This window comes from Monodelphis domestica, chromosome 3, assembly GCF_027887165.1.
Source record: "Monodelphis domestica isolate mMonDom1 chromosome 3, mMonDom1.pri, whole genome shotgun sequence".
Lineage (NCBI taxonomy): Eukaryota > Metazoa > Chordata > Mammalia > Didelphimorphia > Didelphidae > Monodelphis > Monodelphis domestica.
The window spans coordinates 490,430,772-490,447,818 of NC_077229.1; the positions used below are offsets into that span (position 1 = coordinate 490,430,772).

Here is a 17,047-nt window from a genome sequence, read left to right on the forward strand (position 1 = left end):
TCTGATCACTTGCTGGAGTCTTTTTGCTAGTATCCTATTTAAGATTTTTGCATCTATATTCATTAGGGAGATTGGTCCATAATTTTCTTTCTCTGTTATTGGCCTTCCTGCCTTTGGAATTAGTATCATGTTTGTGTCATAAAAGGAGTTTCGTAGAACTCCCTCTTTGCTTATTATGTCAAATACTTTGTATAGTATTGGAGTTAGCTGTTCTCTGAATGGTTGATAGAATTCACTGGTGAATCCATCAGGCCCTGGGGATTTTTTTCTTAGGAAATTCTTTGATGGCCTGTTGGATTTCTTTTTCTGATATGGGATTATTTAAGAAATCTATTTCTTCTTCTGTTAGTCTAGGCAATTTATATTTTTGTAAATATTCATCCATATCACCTAGGTTGGTATATTTATTGCCATATAGTTGGACAAAGTAGTTTTTAATGATTGCCTTAATTTCCTCTTCATTGGAGGTGAGATTCCCCTTTTCATTTTTGATGCTGTTAATTTGCCTTTCTTCTTTCCTTTTTTTAATTAGATTGACCAGTACTTTGTCTATTTTGTCTGTTTTTTCAAAGTACCAGCTTCTAGATTTGTTTATTTGCTCAATAGTTCTGTCACATTCGATTTTATTAATTTCTCCCTTAATTTTTAGGATCTCTAGTTTGGTTTTCTTCTGCGGGGTTTTAATTTGTTCATTCTCAAGTTTTTTGATTTGCATTTCCAATACCTTGATCTCTGTCCTCCCTAATTTGTTAATATATGCACTCAGAGATAGGAATTTTCGTCTAAGTACTGCCTTGGCTGCATTCCATAAGGTTTGAAAGGATGTCTTCCCTTTGTCATTTTCTTCAACGAAATTATTAATTGTTTCTATGATTTCTTCTCTAACTATCTGATTTTGGAGAATCATATTATTTAATTTCCAATTAATTTTTTATTTGGCTCTCCATGTACCCTTACCAATCAATATTTTTATTGCCTTGTGTTCTGAAAAGGCTGCATTTATTATTTCTGCTTTTCTGCATTTGAGTGCCATGTTTCTGTGACCGAGTGTATGATCTATTTTTGTGAATGTGCCATTTGGTGCTGAAAAGAAGGTGTATTCCTTTTTGTCCCTATTTATTTTTCTCCATATGTCTATTAACTCTAATTTTTCTAAGATTTCATTCACCTCTTTTACCTCTTTCTTATTTATTTTTTGGTTTGATTTATCTAAATTTGATAGTGGTTGGTTCAAGTCTCCCACTAATATGATTTTTCTGTCTATTTCCTCCTTCAATTCTCCTAGTGTCACCATTAAAAATTTGGATGCTATACCATTTGGTGCATACATGTTGATTAGTGATATTTCCTCATTGGCTATACTCCCTTTTAACAGAATATATTTACCTTCCCTATCCCTTTTGATCAGGTCTATTTTTGTTTGGCTTTGTCAGATATCATGATTGCAACTCCTGCCTCCTTTCTATCAGTTGAGGCCCAAAAGGTCTTACTCCAACCTTTAATTCTAACCTTGTGTAAACCCGCCTCATGTGTTTCTTGAAGACAACAGATGGTAGGGTTTTGGGTTCTAATCCAATCTGCTATTTGTCTATGTTTTATGGGTGAGTTCATCCCATTCATGTTCAAAGTTATGATTGTCATTTGTGGATTCGCTGGCATTTTGATATCTTCCCCTAGTTCAGACATTTCTTCTTTACCTATCTCCTTTTGAACCAGTGATTTACTTTAGGTCAGTCCCCCTAGTCCCCTCCCTTGAGATGCTTCCCTTTCGAGCCCCCTTTTTTATACTCCCTTCCCCCTCCCCCTCCTTAATTTTCCTTTCTTTCTTGCCCTAATTGATAAGATAGAATTCAGGATCCCACTGGATCTAGATGTTCTTCCCTCTCAGATTTGATTTCACTGAGAGTAAGGTTTAAAATAATTCCACTTCACTCTCTCTCCCTCTCCTTCTCATATGAGAGTTCTTCCCCTCCCCTTCCTATGTGTATCTTTATATGGGAAAGATTATTCTATTATGTTCCCCCCTATTTCTTGATGTAAATCTTAGTGTTATCGTCTGTTCCCCCCCTCCCTTTTCCTTTTTTTCCCCCACTTTCTCCAAATCTTCTTAATGCCCCAATCTTTCCCTATGCATGTTTCCTCTAACTACTCTTATGATGCATACAATTTTTGAGAGTTAAACTATACATTTTCCCCACATATTAATATATATATATATTATATATATATATAATATATATTAATTTGATGTAAATGTAGTCCTTATAGAAGAGAGTTTGACTTAAAGAAAAAGATAAGATTTATCTCCTTTTCCCTTTCTTTCATATTTACCTTTTCATGTTTCTCTTGCTTTCTGTGATTGGATGTCAAATTTTCCACTACGTTCTGGTCTTTTCTTAGCAAATGCTTAGAAATCTTCTATTTTGTTGAATGCCCATACTTTCTCTTGGAAGTATATAGTCAGTTTTGCTCGGTAGTTGATTCTTGGTTGGAGACCCAGCTCTCTTGCCTTTCTAAATATCATGTTCCATGCTTTGCAGTCTCTTATTGTGTTAGCTGCTAAGTCCTGTGTGATCCTTATGGGAGCCCCCTTATATCTGAAGCTCCTCTTCTTGGCTTCTTGTAGGATTTTTTTCCTTTTCTTGGAAGCTCTTGAATTTGGCAATTACATTCCTAGGGGTTGTCTTTTGGGGATTTAGTATAGAGGGTGTTCTATGTACCCTTTCTATTTCAATTTTCCCCCTTTGCTCCAGAACGTATGGGCAATTTTCTTTCATAATCTCCTGTAGAATAATATCAAATTTATTGTTTATCTCTGGTTTTTCTGGGAGACCGATAATTCGGAGGTTTTCTCTTCTCCCTCTGTTTTCCAAGTCACCTTTTCAGTGAGATATTTTGTTTTCTTCTAATTCATTAATTTTTTGGGTTTGCTTTATTGATTCTTGCTGTTTTATGATCTCACTTTCTTCAAGTTGATTTTGGGAGGCATGTTCTGATTTTTTTTTGGATTTCATCCTCATTCTCTTCTTTTCCTTGGGTACTTCTACCATAAAAGTTTTCACTAGTCACCTTTTTCCCTCTCTTCCTGGAGATTTGATTTTGGGCCATGTGAGCCATCCCTTTGGTGGTTTTATTTCCCTTTCCTTTTTGGTCTGGGGTCTGGGTGATATGGGCGGGTTTTCTGTGAATTTAGGTTGCCTCAGACTAGTTCTTCCCAGCCTCCGAGTTTTCTTAGAGCACTGGGCCCCTGATCACAGCCCAACCGCCCAGGTGTTCAGCTCCGCCGAGATAATCAGCGTGTGGTCCGTTCCTGGAGTTTAGTTCCACCCAGATGCTCGGCTCAACCTCCCCGAGTACAGCTCAGTGGACCCCCTGCGCTCAGCGCAGGGTTCTCCCGTGAAACCACCCTGAGACGTTTCCTGACAGTCCCCAGATCCCAAGGACCCACGAGTGCCCCCCCCCCAGACAGAGACATTTCCCACTCACTCACTGTGCCATTGAGAGCTCCGGTAGCTCACTCTGGTTTGGTGGGGGAAGTGGTGGTGGGGGGAAAGGGAGGCTCAGTTCACGTTTCTGTGCAAGCTTTTCCTCCTTCTTATTATAGTGTGGAAATGTTCAAGCCCCATGTACCTTTGCCTCTGTGGTGTACTGGGGAGTACTGGGGAGTCCTTCTGTTCCTCCAAAGGTGATTTTTATACTCCTTTGATGTAGTCTATTTCGTTCGGTGCCGGAGAGAGGAAGTGTGTGGCGTCTAGATTGCAGCCATGATTACCCAGAAGTCTGGTGAATTAAATCTTAAAAAAAATAGAGTTAATAGATATATGGAGAAAAATAAATAGGGACCAAAAGGAATACACCTTCTTTTCAGCAGCACAGTGTGCATTCACAAAGATTGTCCATATACTAGGTCATAGAAATGCAGAAAAGCAGAAATAATAAATGCAACCTTTTCAGATCATAAGGCAATAAAAACAATGATCAATAATGGTACATGGAGAGCCAAATCAAAAATTAATTGGAAATTAAATAATGTGATTCTCCAAAATCGGGTAGAGAACAAATCATAGAAACAATAATTTCATTGAATAAAATAACAAAGATGTGACATCCTTTCAAACTCTATGGGATGCAGTTAAAGCAGTACTCATGGGAAAATAAATGTCCTTGAGTTCATATAGTAAGAAATTACAGAGGGCAATGATCCATGAATTGGACATGCAAATCAAAAAACTTGAAAGCAAACAAAATTAAAAAACCCCCAGAAGAAAACCATATTTGAGATCCTAAAAATTAAAGAAGAAATTAATAAAATTGAAAGTAATATAACTATTGAACTAATAAATAGTTCATATTTATATATATATATATATATAAATTAGAAATAGAAATAAAAAAACTAAAAACTAGAAGCTGGTATTTTGAAAAAACAAACAAAATTAACAAAGTACTGATCAATCTAATTTAAAAAAGGAAAGAAGAAAACCAAATTAACAGTATCATAGATGAAAAGGGAGACCTCACTTCCAATGAAGAGGAAATTGAGGCAATCATTAAAAATTATTTTTCCCAATTATATGGTAATAAAAATGCCAATCTAGGTGATATGGATGTATATTTACAAAAATATAAATTGCCTAGATTAACAGAAGAAGAAATAGAATTATTAAATAACCCCATATCAGAAAAAGAAATCAAACAGACCATCAAGGAACTCCCTAAGAAAAAACCCCCAGGGCTGAATGTATTCACAAGTGAATTCTATCAAACATTCAAAGAACAGCTAATCCCAATAAATACAAACTATTTGACAAAATAAGCAAAGAGGGAGTTCAACCAAATTTCTTTGACACAAATATGGTACTGATTCCAAAGCCAGGCAAGTCAAAAACGGAGGAAGAAAACTATAGACCAATCTTCTTAATGAACATAGATGCAAAAGTCTTAAATACGATACTAGCAAAAAGACTCCAGCTAGTGATCAACAGGGTTATTCAGTATGATCAGGTAGGATTTATACCAAGAATGCAAGGATGGTTCAATATCAGGAAAACCATCCACATAATTGACCATTTCAACAAGCAAACCAACAAAAATCACATGATTACCTCAACAGATGCAGAAAAAGCCTTTGACAAAATACAACACTCATTCCTATTGAAAACACCAGAAAGTATAGGAATAGATGAGTCTTTCCTAAAAATAATAAACAGCATCTGTCTAAAACCATCAGCCAACATCATCTGCAATGGAGATAAACTGAAAGTCTTCCCAATAAGATCAGGAGTGAAAGAAGAATACCCATTATCACTGCTATTATTTAACATTGTAATAGAAACACTAGCAGTAGCAATTAGAGAAGAAAAAGAAATTGAAGGTATTAAAATTGGCAATGAAGAGACAAAGCTATCACTCTTTGCAGGAGATATGATGGTCTACTTAAGGAATCCTAGAGAATTCACTAAAAAGCTAGTTGAAATAATCAACAAATTTAACAAAGTTGCAGGGTACAAAATAAACCCACATAAGTCATCAGCATTTCTATATATCTCCAATACATCCCAGCAGCAGGAATTAGAAAGAGAAATTCCATTCAAAATTACCTTAGACAATATAAAATATTTAGGAATCTATCTGCCTAGAGAAACACAGGAACTATATGAACACAACTACAAAACACTTTCCACACAACTAACACTAGATCTGAGCAATTGAAAAAACATTAACTGTTCAAGGGTAGGATGAGCTAATATAATAAAAATGACCATCCTACCCAAACTTAACTATTTATTTAGTGCCACACCCATCAAACTACCAAAAAACTTTTTTACTGAATTAGACAAAACCATAACATTGTTCATTTGGAAGAACAAAGGATGAAGGATGCCCAGGGAAATAAAAAAAAATACAAAGGAAGGTGGCCTTGCAGTACCAGATCTCAAAATATTTTATAAAGCAGTGGTCATCAAAACAATTTGGTACTGGCTAAGAGACAGAAATGAGGATCAGTGGAATAGACTTGGGATAAGTGACCTCAGCAAAACAGTCTATGACAAGCCCAAAGATCCCAGATTTTGGGATAAAAATCCACTATTCAACAAAAACTGCTGGGAAAATTGGAAGATAGTGTGGAAGAGATTAGGCTTGGATCAACATCTCACATCCTACTCCAAGATAAATTCAGAATGGGTGAATTACACGAACATAAAGAAGGAAACTATAAATAAATTATGTGAACACAGAATAGTATACATGTCAGACCTTTTGGAAGGGAAAGATTTTAAAACCAAGTAAGACTTAGAGTCACAAAAAGTAAAATAAATAGTTTTGACTACATCAAATTAAAAAAATGTTTTGTACAAACAAAACCAATGTAAACAAAATTAGAAGGGAAATAAATTGGCAAGTCTAAGATAAATCAATTGTACAAAAAAATCAAGCCATTATCCAATTGATAATTGGGCAAGAGAAATGAATAGGCAGTTTTTAGATAAAGAAATCAACACTATTAATAAGCACATGAAAAAGTGTTCTAAATCTCTGATAATCAGAGATATGCAAATCAAAACAACTCTGAGGTATCACCTCACACCTAGCAGATAGGCTAACATCACAGCTATGGAACTTAATGAATGCTGGAGGGGATGTGGAAAAGTTCGGCCATCAATTTATTCCTGGTAGAGATGTGAATTGATCCAACCATTCTGGAGGGCAATTTGGAACTATGCCCAAAGGGCGCTAAAAGACTGTCTGCCCTTTGACCCAGCCATAGACCTGCTGGGTTTGTACCCCAAAGAGAAAATAAGGAAAAAGACTTGTATGAGAATATTCATAGCTGTGCTCTTTGTGGTGGCAAAAAATTGGAAAATGAGGGGATGCCCTTCAATGGGGGAATGGCTAAAGAAATTAAGGTATACTTGGTGATGGAATACTATTGTGCTAAAAGGAATAATAAAGTGGAAGAATTCCATGGGAAGTGCAACAACCTCCGGGAAGTGATGTAGAGTGAAAGGAGCAGAACCAGGAGAACAATGTACTCAGAGGCTGATACATTGCGATACAATCGAATGTAATGGAATCCTCCATTAGTGGTAATACATTGATCCTGAACAACCTGGAAGGATATAGGAGGAAAAACACTATCCACATTCAGAGGAAAAACTATGGGAGTAAAAACACCGAAGAAAAACAATTGCTTAATGACATGGGTCAAAGGGGATATGATTGGGGATGTAGACTCTAAATGAACATCCTAGTGTAAATACCAACAAAATGAAAATGTTTTCTGATCAAGAACACATGCAATACCCAGTGGAATTGCAGGTTGGCTATGGGAGTGTTGGGGGAAGGGGAGTGAGGAATAGAAAATGATTTTTGTAACCAAGGAATAATGTTTGAAATTGACGAAATAAAAATAATGTCAAAAAATAAAGAAAGAAATAGTGGAAACAGAGACACACAGAGATCAACAGTCACTTGAGGTGGGACTGGAAGACAAACACTCACACTTGGAGTGAAGACACTTGGCAATGGAATTGGACCACTGTAGGAGCTCACCCAGAAGACCTCAAATTGCTTTCCTTTTACAGGGTCACTGTGGTGAGTGTAAAGGCTGACTTCTTTCCTTGCACTTTCTGGAGCCATGAAGTTCTGAGAAAGGACCTTCTTGAGATTCCTCTCCCCTGACTTAGAAATTCTAACTGGTTCAGAGGAAGCCAGAGCTCCCTTGCGTTCTCTCACTCTCACTCTCTCTCTCTTTCTCTCTCTCTCTCTCTCTCTCTCTCTCTCTCTCTCTCTCTCTCTCTCTCTCTCTCTCTCTCTCTCTCTTTACTTTTCTCTTCCTTAATATCTTCCCTCTACTGTAAAATAAACTACAACAAATTTCATTTACAGGAATAATTCATTTTGGGATTTAAAAAGTAAATCCCTGGTTACCACCAATCTAATAGTTCAATCCAACTATAAATCTAACAATAGGCAGGAAACCTGAGATGTCATCTTCATTTTTCATCAAGTATCATTTGTCTCTCATATTGCCTAGAAATTGTAATGATTGTAGTGATTGACTAGACTGGTTCTCCCCCTAAGAATACTGATATTTAACACCAATCCCTGAGAGATTCAATGGGAAACAACACCAAGTAAATAAAATGATTTTCTGACTGACATGACATCCTTGTCCTCCAGGGCTCATTGCTGTTGATGAGATCAATGCTGTGATTCGGGAAGGTGATCCCAGTAACACTGTGATGGCACTCATGAAACCTGAGGCCCAGCTCCCTACCATTCATCCCTTTGCTGCTGTTCTGTATCAGGATGAACTGTTCAACCTTCAGAAACAGAGCTCTTTGGTAAGTCCAGTAGGACTCTGGCTGCATGACTGTCTCAGAGTGGAGCATTTGTTTGGAAGAGCAGAATCATCTTGAAAATAAGATTTTACTCTAAAATCATTTTGTATGATCTCAGAATGGTAAGAAAACTCTCAAGCCATTCAGGTCATTCATAGATTCAAGTTGTGGTTCTCTTAAAGTAATTATCCCCTAGAAAGCAGAGGCACTTCATTGCCTGGACTCCAATGACAGATGTTCCCGAGGATGGATCATTGGACCATGAATCATGGAGTCATCAGTTCCTGTGTAGCATCAGACCTATTGTAGCTCGCTGACAGTGGTCAAGGCATTTAATCACAACGGCCTAGCCCTTATCACCTTTCTGCCTTGGAATCTCTATATAGCATTAATTCCAAGACTGAAGGTAAACGAATTAAAAAATAGACTGAGATGGAAAAGGTAGGGAACAAGGAGGAAAACCAGGAAACTTTAAAGCCATATGACCTAACTTAATTTACTTAAGCCCCATTCCCTAGCCCTTTCCTCTCTCTGACCTTGGAACTAATGCACAGTATTGATTTTAAAACACAAGGCAAGAGATTGAAAAAAAAAAACTGTCTAAGCCTTAAGGCACTATATCTGAAATAATAGCATTTCTCCTTGTCACATTATGCTATGTGGCCCTGATAATCAGCTTGTAGAATTATCAGCTGTGGGTATAGTCATAGACTACACTGATATTTTTTGTTATCCATCCTTATTCTTCTTGGTACACAGTTACTCCTAATCATTTTGTTTTCCACATGTTTTCACCTAAGCACCTTTGGCAGAAATGTTTTTAAAGAAGGTTTTACATTTTTCTTTTTCGTGCTTTATTTTGTGATACTTTGTGAAATCCTGTGAAAATTCTTCTTATTGCTATTTTTTCCAACAGAACTACCTGGCCCCCAAGGAGCTGACCATGGCAGTAGAAATGGTGTTAGGTGTTGCTTTGCTTAACCAGGCATTGGAAACCGAGGATCTTGTGTCCATACAGAATCACCTCCAAAATCCTTCAATAGGCTTCCATAATCTGGATAAAGAACACTTGGAACGGTAAGGGGTCCCTCATTCCTTTCAGCACTTTGTCAGTGGTACCGGTGAGATTCTGGAATCATTGGCTCCAGGGACCTTAAATGTCAAGGATGCAGTCCTTCCTGTCAAGCCCCTTTGGAAATGTTTGTTTCCTGAACTTATATATTCTAAGTGGTCATGAAGAGCTAAGAATGCTCGTGTAGGTTGTATTCAGTGTATTTCCTTTTCCGAAAATGTGGGGGATGTAAGGGAAGCTGCCACTGTAACCTACACATTTCCCATGCTTTCATGTAGAGTGGCTACCTTGGGCTTTCTTTCTAGTAAGAGAGGTCCGGTGACAAGCTCAGGAAGAAGTCAGCAGGACCTGCTTTTGAGTCCTCAATCGCCAAGTTGAGCTCTCAGTATATAATATGACTCTCTGCACTGGTAAATCTGTTCACCTCCACACATCCTATGCCATCCCCAACCCTCTGTCCCATCACCTGCTGTAATAGGGGGAAAAGCAGACATTGAGAAGAAGAGGCTTCCTTCGGTTTTTTCCTTGGGACAGCCCTGAACAGGGTCCTAGCTGGCACGTGCCCATGTTCAGCTGCTGTTCCTTTCATTTGATGCTGCCAGAACTCACTCCTGGACAGCAAAGACACTGGAGCCATTAGTGCAGGATGGATGGATGTTCTAAACCAAAGTGAAAAGTTTGAGAAAGAAACATGCCTGTATGAGGGAGAGGGCAAGGCCAAGATACTTTTTAGTCAGGCTCTACAGGCTTTTCCCTATTTGTGTTGGTGACCACCAAAGGGGAGATAATTCCCTGTTTTAAAATTTGATGAAATTCCCCATCTCACACCCTGCATGTCCCACCACCAAAATGAGCAAAGGATCTAGAGAGGAAATATATGTTAGAGGTCAGCTAACCCAGATACCTCTTTATCAGAGAAGGCAACTAAAGCTTAGGTATGGTTATTAGCTTTGCCTGTGCTCACAGGACTAGTCAAAGGTAGTGTAAGGATTTAAAAAAATTATGTCTTTCCGGTTCCAGATTATGATTTAGTTCTTTGGCAAAAGAGCAGTGAGGGCTAGAAAATGCAGGTGAAGTGACTTCTCCATGTTTAGGCAGCTAGGAAGTGTCTGGGGTCCTCTTTGAATTGAAGACCTCCCTTCTCTCAGCCTGACTCTCAATACCCCAAGCCACCTAGAGTCAGGATTTTAATTCAGCTCTTCTGACTCCAAATTCCACAGTCAGAATATGAAAATAATCTCTGTTCAGAGAAGCATGACTCTGTTACTTGGAAATAGCCCAATATTTCAGTTATGAGACCACTTTTGCCCTCCTGGCCCTTACAGTCTCTCCGAGAGGGATTTACCAGGTACACTTGTAAAGAGAGAAACTCTTTTTCAGTTGTCAAATCTGGTGCATTCTGCATGCCCAGAATCTCATAAACCTCTCATCCATCGAAATGACTCCCAGGCAAGTGGTGCCATTCATCAGCTCTCACTTGGACAATAGCAATGCCTTTTTTTTCTTCTTTTCCATTTTGTTAATCCCTCTCCTCCTGTCGTTTCTAAGACAGAAGAACAAGAAGGGCTGGGCAAGTGGGCGCTACGATTTACAGAGACTTTAGTTCTGTCAGGGCAGGACAGATACGCGAGACGTCCCTTCCCTGAGCCTTCCCTTTGTGGGCATGCCCCCACCTGGAAGTCATTTTCTGTGTGCTGTAAATATCTGTCCATCCCTGTGTAAGTCCTACGGAGGTGCGGGTTCCTTGTGGTCGGAGGCTCTTTGGGGTGGCCATGGTGTCCTCTAGACACTCGAGTCCCCACAGGGCTTTTCCCTTTGCAACGTCATCGTTTTACACATGCTTCTCGGGTGAATGTCACGGAAGGGCGACAAACCCTGCTGCCTGCCTGTTCTCCTACTCTTCCCATAGGTCGCTCTCCCAGTGTCTGTCGTATTTCGTCAACTGAAAGGGACATTTAAAGATAATGGATGTTTGGTGACTTGTCTTCCCCAGGTACGCTAGCAGGCTCATGTCCATCAAAAGAGAAGCCTCATCTCAAGGACAGGATAACCTGAGGCGGGATGAAATGCAGAATCAAATCGATAGGGTCAATGAGGAAATTCAAGAAGAAAAAGCAAGTAAGTGCAGTCAGTTTGGTTTTGCAGAATGGCTGAAAATATCAACATCTGGATAATTGAAATTTTTACCCAATTCCTTACTCAATTTTTAATTTTACCCTTTTTTTCAGGGAAATTGTTCTAATATTAATTGCATGATTTTTGTCTTAGAAAATGGAAGAAAAATGATACTAGTATTGTTTTCACACCAGAAGAGTGGTAAGGTCTAGTCAAGTAGAGACAAGGTCACTTGATTAGGAAAATATGTGAGGCCAGATCTGAATCCAGACAGTGTTTCCTCTGAATGTGGATAGTGTTTTTTCTCATTGATCTTTCCAAGTTCTTCAGGATCACTGCATTGCCACATACACCACAGTGTATCATTCTCTGTGTATAATGATTTCCTGGTTCTGCTCCTTTCACTCTGCATCACTTCCTAGAGGTTGTTCCAGTCTCCATGGAATTCTTCAACTTTATTATTCTTTTTAGCACAATAGTATTCCATTGCCAACATATACCCCAATTTGTTCAGCCATTTCCCAGTTGAAGGGCATCCCCTCATTTTCCAATTCCCTTTAGAGGATTTCTAAAGGTACCTTTTACAATGCAATGAATATAATTTAACACTATCTGGACTGTAGTGCCCTGATCATCATTTTGATAACTGATGGTGATAGAAATGTAAAGGATGCGGGATATTGGACTAAAGTCTTCCTCGGCCGAGGAAACATTCTGGAATAATGAGGAAATATCTGATGTGTGGCTCAGTGCCTAAAGTGCTGACTGCATAGTGAGGAAGGCTTGAGTTCAAGTCATGTCTCAGCTACTGCCTTTTTGTATGACTCTGTGCCAATGATTGAGCCTCTGGCCGAGGTTCCTCCACTCCATTATGGGGGGAAAAATAGTACCTCCCTCTCAGGGTTGTGGTAAGGATCAAAGGAGATGATATTTATGCAGTACTGAGCAGCACAGTGCCTGTAACCCAGAAGGTGCAGAACTCATCCTTGTTCCCTTTCTGTGAGTAAGTTGCTGATCCCTTTTTAGATTCCTGCAAGGATCAAAATGGATAAAAATCAGGAGTCTGGATTTCACTTCCCAGCTACATCACTAGGCCCACTAAGGCCTTTGGGACTATTGGGAAAATAATTTGTTCTCCATGGGCCTCAATTTCTTAATTAATATTCTGAGGGTTTTGCAGGAGATAAACTCTCCTCTCCTCTATAGAACATTTCAAGGTTTATTTTCTTATATTTGACACCATCTCCTTTCATCCTAGTCCCTGCTAGGGGCCCCCTCTTTCACTTGTCATCTTAATTTCTCTGAAGTAACACGTGTTGTTTGGCATCCTTTTCCTCTTCTTGTCTCATGCTTTTATTTTTTTTAAACCATTACCTTCCGTCTTGGAGTCAACACAGTGTATTTCCTCCAAGGCAGAAGACTGGTAAGGGCTAGGCAATGGGGGTCAAGTGACTTGCCCAGGGTCACACAGCTAGTAAGTGGCTGAGGCCAGATTTGAACCTCGGACCTCCCATCTCTAGGCCTGGCTCTCAATCCACTGAGCTACCCAGCTGTTCCCTTGTCTCATGCTTTTGACATTGTTTTCTTGGCAGGCTTCTGCTTTAGTTGATTTTCAAGGCTTGTGGGGCTTCTCATGCTTTGAAAAGTCCCCAAGTCTCTTGGGTTATTTGTGACCTTGTCCACTGTAGCTGCTCCACAACTATTTGGCCCCTTTTGTTGTGCCAGAAGGCTGAGACACGCCATCTGCCCCTTTCCATCAAGGATCATTCATCTCTGATGTGGTCTAGGTATTGTAGACCTCTCCGTGGTCAGGGTAAGTGGTGATTGGCTAGGCTGGTGCTGCCCGGAAGAGTAGTGATCGTTAAACCCCCAATCCCTGAGCGATTCAAGGGGAAACACCAGCAAGTACATGAAGTGTGATTCGGACTGCCATCTGACTGCCTCCTTGTCCTCCAGGGCTCGCTGCTGTCGATGAGATCAATGCTGTGATTCGGGAAGGTCATCCCAGTAACACCGTGATGGCACTCATGAAACCTGAGGCCCAGCTCCCGACCGTCCATCCCTTTGCTGCTGTTCTGTATCAGGATGAACTGTTCAACCTTCAGAATCAGAGCTCTTTGGTAAGTGCAGGAGGTCTGTGGCTGCATGAGTGACTCGGAGGCTGGAGCATTGCGTGGGAAGGGCAGAATCCACTTGAAAATGAGGTGTTGCTCTGAGATCATGGCAGAAGGGGAAGAAAGCTGCTGGGACTTTGCGGCCATCCATAGGATCTAGTTGCCCTTCACTTAAAGTAGTGATTCCCCAGAAAGCATAGGCACTGCGTCGTCCGGACTGCCATGACGGCTGGTCCCCTGGAGGGAGCATTGGACCGGGGGTCCTGCAGACTTCGGTTCCTGTATGGCCTCAGACCATTCATAGCTAGCTTAAACTGGCCAAGGCCCTTAACCCCAATGTCCTAGTCCTTATATCTATTCTGCCTTAGAATCTCTACTCAGCATTGATTGTAAGACATAAAGTAAGGAAATTTAAAAAATAGACTGAGATGGAAAAGATACACAAGCAGAAGGTGAAACTGGAAAGGGTCCTACCATGAAATATTAAGGTTGTGTAACCTAACTTAATTTACTTAACCCCCTTTGCCTAGCCATTACACCTCTTTTACCTTGGAACTAATTCCCAGTATTGATTTTAAAATCATAGGCAAGGGATGAAAAATAAAAATCTATCTGAACCTTACAGTACTATATCAGAGAGTGTCACATTGTCCCATGTGCCATAATAATCAGCTTTAAATTTATTATCTGTGTTGCAGTTAAAAGAGTGGTTGCCATAAACTGTGATGGCAAAAAATATGGGTTTAAGACTTTGAATTGCCAAAACTGTAAGACAATTTTTAGTGTCTTGATTTTATATTAAAAATAAAGTGGTCACCATGGGAAAAATTCCCAAATATGAAATACCCAAGTCAGCTGGGTTTTATGGAGATTTTAATTAATACAAATTAAGGAATTAAAGAAAGGGAGAGAGAAGACAGAGTAAGATGAAATAATAGGAAAAGGGCTTGTGCCTAGGCCAATGGCCTAGGGGCCTTGGCCTTTCTCTTTAAGAGATTAAGCTAAGTCAGGATCCTTCCAAGCAAAACTCTAGTGTTCAGAGACCCAGCTATTCCAAATAGTCCGAGCTGCAACTCAGCTAAAAAAGCTGAACTACAATTCAGCTCCAAAGCTGAATTACAATTCAGCTCCAAAGCTGAATTCCCTCAGAGGCCTAAACCTCTTCCTTTTAAAGAAAATTTTCTCCTATGTCACCTGCCCTAATTTTTCACATCTACCAATCACAGTAGACATTTTCATAGGACTGACCATTCTTAATTCACACCTTGTTATCACCTTCTCTGTGCAGACTAAACCCTCACACATCTTGCTAAGCTTGCTTGAACTTTTAGTGATTAATTTGACCTTCATAGGTATTTAGCATGCTTTTGTATTAGATCTAAAAATAGACCTAGCTTAAGGGCTTTTGCCTTTCTATAAGTATGGGTTAAGTACTTTTCATTGTTCAGTAAGGAACAATGAAATTTTACAACTTTATCTTCCCTTAAGGTATGCCTAAGTATGGGAAGAGTAATTTAAAAGTCCCCACATTCCTGACCAAGTCCCTTCATTCTTTCAAATGGGGAATAACCCTAACCAAATGTTCCAAGGTAGGGTCTGAGGAATCTTTAAGATTCACAGCTGTTGGTATAATCATGGACTACATTGATATTCCTTGTTAGACATCCTTATTCTTCTCAGCATCCACTGTTACTTCTATTCAATTAATTTTCACATGTTTTCACCATGAAACCCTAGGCAGAAATGTGTTTAATGAAGGTTTTCCATTTTTATTTTGGTGGGTTTTTTTCATTACTGATACTTTGTGTAATGTTATGAAAATTCTTCTCATTTGAGTATGTTTCCCTACAGAACTACTTGGCCCCCGAGGAGCTGTCCACGACAGTAGAGAAGGTGTCAGCCGTTGCTCTGCTTAACCAGGCGTTGGAAACCGAGGATCTTGAGTTGACCCAGGATCGTCTCAGAAATCCCTCAATTGACTTCAAGAACCTGGATGAAGCACACTTGGAACGGTAAGGGATCCCTCATTCCTTTCAGCTCTTTGTCAGTGGTACCGGTGAGATTCTGGAATCATTAGCTCCAGGGACCTTTAATCTCAAGGATGGAGTCCTTCCTGTCAAAGCCCTTTGGAAATGTTTTTGGTTTCCTGATCGGCCATATTCTAAGTGGTCATGAAGAGCTAAGAGTGCTCGTGGACGTTGTCTTGGTTGTATTTGCTTTTCCGAAAAGGTGGACTTGTTCCATTCAACTGTGGGGGATGTAAGGGAAGCTGCCACCGTAACCTACACATTTGCCATGCTTTCATGTAGAGTGGCTACCTTGGGCTTTCTTTGTAGTAAGACAGGTCCGGTGACAAGCTCAGGAAGAAGTCAGCAGGACCTGCTTTTGAGTCCTCTGTGGCCTGCGTGAGCCAGACCATGTTGAGCTCTCAGTGTTTAAGGCGCCTCTCTGCACTGGTAGATCTGATCACTGTCAGGCATTCTGCATTATCTCCAACCATCTGTCCCATCACCTGCTCTAATAGGGGGCAAAGCAGACATTGAGAAGAGGGGGCTTCCTTTTGCTATTTCCTTGGGACAGCCCTGAACAGGGTCCTAGCTGGCACGTGTCCATGTTCAGCTGCTGTTCCTTTCATTTGATGCTGCCAGAACTCACTCCTGGACGGCAAAGACACTGGAGCCATTAGTGCAGGATGGATGGATGTTATAAATCAAAGTGAAACGTTTGAAAAACATGCCTGAATGAAGGAGAGGGCAAGACCAGGATACCTTTTAGTCAGGTTCTACAGGATTCTCCTCATTTCTGTTGGTGATCACCAGAGGGGAGAGATTGCCCAGTTTTAAAATTTGGTGAAATTCCCCATCTCACACCCCACACCACCCACCCCCAAGATGAGCAAAGGATCTAGAGAAGAAAGTATAGGAATTGAATAATATTCCTACCCAATTATATATTTTATAAAGATTATTAGGAAGGGTTGGCAATCATTTCTATGTAATCTGGCCTTGTGATATCTAGCCTGCCAGTCTCTTTCCACCTTCCCCCTTTCCTGCCTGCTCTGTTCTCTCTTCTTTTCTCAGTTCTTTTAGATTTTCCCACTCAGAGGCCCCAAACATTAACCTTTATTGACACACAGCACATTGACTGACACAAAACCTGCACGTGTACAAAAGATATGTTAGAGGTCAGCTAACCTAGCCACCTCTTAGGAAGGAAGGAAAATGTGGCTTAGATAGGTTTATTGGCTTTGCTTGTGGTCACAGGGGTAGTCAGTGGTAGAGTTAAAAAAAAAAACAACTTACATCTAAGGATACCTATCATGCTTTGGTTCTGAAGAAAAAGAGCTATAAGAGCTAGAGAATGCAGGTGAAGTGATTTGTCAAGATTTAGGCAGCTTGAAA

General features: G+C 39.9%; 2 protein-coding genes across 2 annotated transcripts in view; both read left to right on the forward strand.

Annotated features, from left to right (window-relative positions):
- LOC130458523 (ras GTPase-activating-like protein IQGAP2) overlaps positions 1–13,646 on the forward strand; it is a 30,073-nt gene extending 16,427 nt beyond the window's left edge. The window contains exons 4-6 of the mRNA XM_056824774.1: positions 8,185–8,348; positions 9,262–9,422; positions 11,411–13,646. Of these exons, the coding sequence (XP_056680752.1) occupies positions 8,185–8,348; positions 9,262–9,422; positions 11,411–11,591 (506 nt within the window). The 3' untranslated portion in view covers positions 11,592–13,646. The remainder of the gene's footprint in view (positions 1–8,184; positions 8,349–9,261; positions 9,423–11,410) is intronic.
- LOC130458130 (uncharacterized) overlaps positions 12,203–17,047 on the forward strand; it is a 71,389-nt gene continuing 66,544 nt past the window's right edge. The window contains exons 1-3 of the mRNA XM_056821111.1: positions 12,203–12,281; positions 13,489–13,652; positions 15,498–15,658. Of these exons, the coding sequence (XP_056677089.1) occupies positions 12,203–12,281; positions 13,489–13,652; positions 15,498–15,658 (404 nt within the window). The remainder of the gene's footprint in view (positions 12,282–13,488; positions 13,653–15,497; positions 15,659–17,047) is intronic.